Source organism: Giraffa tippelskirchi, chromosome 5 (genome assembly GCF_054371585.1).
Source record: "Giraffa tippelskirchi isolate mGirTip1 chromosome 5, T2T-mGirTip1v1.2.pri, whole genome shotgun sequence".
NCBI classification, from domain to species: domain Eukaryota; kingdom Metazoa; phylum Chordata; class Mammalia; order Artiodactyla; family Giraffidae; genus Giraffa; species Giraffa tippelskirchi.
This window is the reverse complement of record NC_137279.1, coordinates 121,241,018-121,245,099: the sequence shown is the minus strand read 5'-3', so window position 1 is coordinate 121,245,099 and position 4,082 is coordinate 121,241,018. Positions and strand designations below refer to the sequence as shown.

Genomic DNA, 4,082 nt, shown 5'->3' with positions numbered 1-4,082 from the left:
AGTTTCTGGTTTGGAGGCCCCTCCTGGCTCCTCTGCCCAGGCCGCGTATCCCGTACAGCAATTGGTGGACGGCAACAAAGCCTTAGCAACTGGCTCTTAGTGACCCGCAGGGCGCCTGGTAACTGGGGCGCGGGGTCGGCGCGGAGAAAGGAGCTGGGCTGTCCCTTTAAGGGATGGCCGCGGAGCCGTGAAAGTGGAGGGAGCTGAGGGAGGGCGGGGAGGAAGGCCTGGGGGCGGACCCAAGGGGAGGTGGAGGAAGAGTCGCTGCTGAAAGGAGGTGGCGAAGGAGGAGCCGGAGCAGCTGCTGCCAGCCGGCGGGCACCAGAGTCCTGCCCGCTGCCTCACGAGTAGCCACGGGCGCGATCGGGGCCAGACGTCTCCTCCTCCATGATCACTTTGGGACCCGGGGGAAGACTTTGCCCGGCCGTGAGAGCTGGTCTGCGTTTCCCAGGCGCGGCGGCGGTGGAGCAGCGGCAGCAGCCGGGTCCGAATCGGAGTGGCCACAGCCCGGGGCTTGTGCGCCCGGCTCGGAGCGTGCTCGGGTTCCCCACGGAATGTCCCCGGGGCGCCCGGCGCGCTGACCCCCCAGCCGCCTCCGCCTTCGGCGCCTGCTGCCTCTCTCGGGCGGGCTCGGTGTTCGGGACTGCAAGCTTCCCGGCTCCTGGGCAGTGGGGAAGCCCCCGGGGGCGGGTGACCTCAGCTGGCCACGACCCAGCCCTCCCCCGTGCGTATCTCGCTTAAGATGGCAGCGGAGTCAGGGGAACTAATCGGGGCTTGCGAGTTCATGAAAGGTGAGGAGCAGTCGCCCCGCATCCTCCAACCCTCCGTCGACACCCCAGCTCTTCACTTCTCGCCCCTGTGTCCCAACCACTGTCTCCGGCTTCTTCTGGGGCCCCCAGCGTACTACAATCGCTGCGCGCGCTCTCATCCTTTTTCCGTACTGTCCTTTCCCCCGAGGACCCCCCGCTTCCGGCTTCTCCGTCTTTCTTGCGTCCCTCGTTCCCTCTGCAGCACTTTCGGAAGGCCTCCCCGCTCGGTAGAGGGACCGCACCGTCCTCTGCCGGTCTCCGGCGTGCCGAGCACGCAGCGGCTCGAGGGGATCCTGCTCCAGGGGATCCTTTCAGTTGCCTTTATCCTACTGTTGCTGGATCTCGGTTTTCGGGACACCTCCAACCACACCCCCTGTCTCTCCTCCCTTCCTCTTCTTGAAGTCTCCGGAGCTGTAGGGGAGAGTCTCGCCTCTCTGTTCCCCTCCCGCAGGGGTCTGGAGATTTCTGAACCAAACTTGCATCTCCAGTTCAACGGGTACCCTCAGCTTCTACCTGCTTCCGCTGGCCTGAAACCAGGGAGATCAGGGAGCTCTGCACCCCACTTACTCCCTCAGTCGGGCCTTCGACTCACTTCTCTAACTGGTGTGCTCTTGGATCTCTGTGGCTTTCCGGGAGAGATCAGGTTTCTGCAAGAATTCCACGTGTTAATGGGGTCTTTAAATACCGGGTAGCAGTTGTTATTTTGATCCTAGTGTATTAGCACCCCCCGACCCCACCAGCTTCCCTGCTTCTCATGTTTTCTCCCGTCTTTTAAACTTGTCTTTCAGATCGGTTATATTTTGCTACTTTAAGGAATAGACCAAAAAGCACAGTAAATACCCACTATTTCTCCATCGATGAGGAGCTGGTCTATGAAAAGTAAGTTTCTATATATTTTTTTAATCTCAGCTATTTAACTTGTTGGCTCTTGGGTAAGGAAATGCTCTGCACCTTTATGACAGTTTTATTCTCCTTCCCCAGTGGTGCAAGTAACAAATCCAATTTCTCAGGCTCAGAGGCTGGGGAAGAGGTGCAGGGAAAGTTAAGGTAATTTGAACCTGTCATCACCTCATTCCTTTTAGTCCTCCGTCTTTATTAGTTCTTCCTACCACCACAGTAAACTGCAACTGTAGATTCCTAACACTCCTCAGTGCAGGGCCAGGGAGAGGCACCCTCTATCCTTGCTAGATTCTGTAATAGACATGTGAATCAGTCACGGGGTATTTATTGGAGCACCTACAGAGTACAGGGCAGTGTGTGTATTACAGGTGCTTCAGCTTTACAGTTCACAAGGCTTCTGCTGTATCGCAGGATGTTTTGGTTTGTGCAGCTCATATCTGGAAAGTGTGACACAGTTAGCTGTGTCTCAGTCATATCTATGAGTAAGATTTTACCTGGGTGGTAAATTGCTGCGTTATTTTATTTGAGTGTCCCAAGTGTCACTGCATTATTATTTTTGCCTTTGAGGAAGTGGTATAGGAGTGCTGATTTACATTCTTTGGTTACTTTGGCTTTGTGGGATTAGGATTTAAGAGTGAAAGATGCATGTAGGGAACTGTTTTCTGTGAAAGACTGTTGATCTACATGGAAAAGATTATAGTATAGTAAACATTTAATTCAAAAAGAGAGAAGTCTCTATTCAATAAAAGCAACATAATAATAAGGAATAAGAAGGCTGAGTTGGCTTGATTATGTCCTTTTATTAAAAGAGCTGGTGTTTCAAGGTAGTCAGTATATTCTAACAGAAAATTTAATTTCACTTTCTTGTTGCCTTAACCAAATGTCCAATTACATGAACATAGCTAAATGAACTGTATTCATTATAGAAAGTGTCCTAGGACTTGTGCTGTTAAGGGGGATTTTTCCTTCTGCCTAAGGATTTGTGAGTACCACCAGGTGTTCGAAGAGCAGAGAGTATTCTCGACCATCCAGAGCATATCTTTTCTTTGAGGGAAACAATCTTTAATTGTCACTTCATCAGAGGGATTCATGAAACTGATGTCTTCAGGGCATTTCTCTTACTGGTGCTGGGAGCAGGATGCTCCTTGAATGGCTGAAGCAAAAGTGGGAATGAAAGAGCCCTTTGCTGCTGCTCATGAATGCCTAGAGCTGCTGCAGCAAAGAGGTCTAAATCCCTGGTGTCAGATTACAGCTCTGCTCGTAGACAGAATGGAGTACTGCACTGCCTACTCCCTGACCTCAGGTACCTGGATGATATTGCTGCCAGCAGTGTTTCTGGAGTATTCATTCTGTTGTTGTGAATGTGCATTGTTGTCGCTTTCTTTTTCTGTGTGTAGAGTTTGGGGACCTCTCGTGAGTCAGGGACAGTGTATATGCTATTATGTTCAGTTCTTCAGTGATGTGCTGGAGGTTAATATGTCACTGAATAAACCTCAGGCATTAAGGTCTCAGTTGCTTCTTTCGGGATTGCTAGATGATAGATCTAGATCTAACAGGAAATTACGTTTAGTCAACTAAACACAGTGCTCAGTGGTTTGATTCTGATATTGATATATGAGGAAAGATTTTTGTGTGATTTTAATGTTAGTATTTTAGGATAGGACTTCAAATCACATTCTTCTTATACTGATTCTACTGTATTTTTGTAAAGAAAGACTTGCTGGAAAGACCATCCAATTTATATTGTGAAATTTTGATGTCATTTGAAACTTTGATAAAGACTTCAGTCTGGGCAGAGTGTGTACTTCTTTTTGTTTGAGGTGCCCAACTACTGTGCCACAGGAGTAGCTATGGTTCTGATCACCCACAACTCCATTTTTTGGTCACCTTCAACATTATACAGGGTTAGATGATGTAGTGAATACAGTGAAGATGGATACACATTACCTTCACGGAGCTCCAGAGCTGGAGGGAGAAAGATGGGACTACAGTGAGAGAGAGAGAAAAGATAACTGCCATAGACTCACATACCCCCCTGTGCTGGGGGGAATTCATGGCTGGGGGAGCACATTTGGTTGAGGGGTTCAGAAAAGGCTTCATGGAGGAGTTAAGACTGGCTTGCAGAATGGACAGATATGGAAGACGAGAGATCCCAGAAGCAGGAATAGCAAGGATGAGGAGGGAGGCTCTAGAGTGTCTTCAGGAAATAGTGAGACCTCTGGTTTGCCTGGTATGTATACAGGTTCAAATGGGGCTGTGTAATCTGAAGCTCAAAGGTCAGCTGGGCAGATTGAGTGCCAGGGTTCCCTTAGTATGCCATGGGACTCTCTTGAGGATTTGGGGGCAGGCCAGGGTATGACTGGTCCTATGCTA

The 4,082-nt window shown here is 50.1% G+C and overlaps 1 protein-coding gene across 30 annotated transcripts in view; it reads left to right on the top strand.

Annotated features, from left to right (window-relative positions):
- The window catches only part of CDC14A (cell division cycle 14A), a 196,982-nt gene that overhangs the window by 5,493 nt on the left and 187,407 nt on the right, over positions 1-4,082 (top strand). For 11 of the 30 annotated variants that reach the window (XM_081493185.1, XM_081493194.1, XM_081493182.1 and 8 more), the window contains one exon: positions 1,598-1,688. The exons of 1 other annotated variant lie outside the window; for it this stretch is intronic. In XM_081493185.1, coding sequence (XP_081349311.1) covers positions 1,598-1,688 — 91 coding nt within the window. Of the gene's footprint in view, positions 1-142; positions 792-1,597; positions 1,689-1,790; positions 1,857-4,082 lie in introns of those variants that run through there. 18 more of the 30 variants (XM_081493178.1, XM_081493176.1, XM_081493191.1 and 15 more) reach the window with 3 other exon arrangements.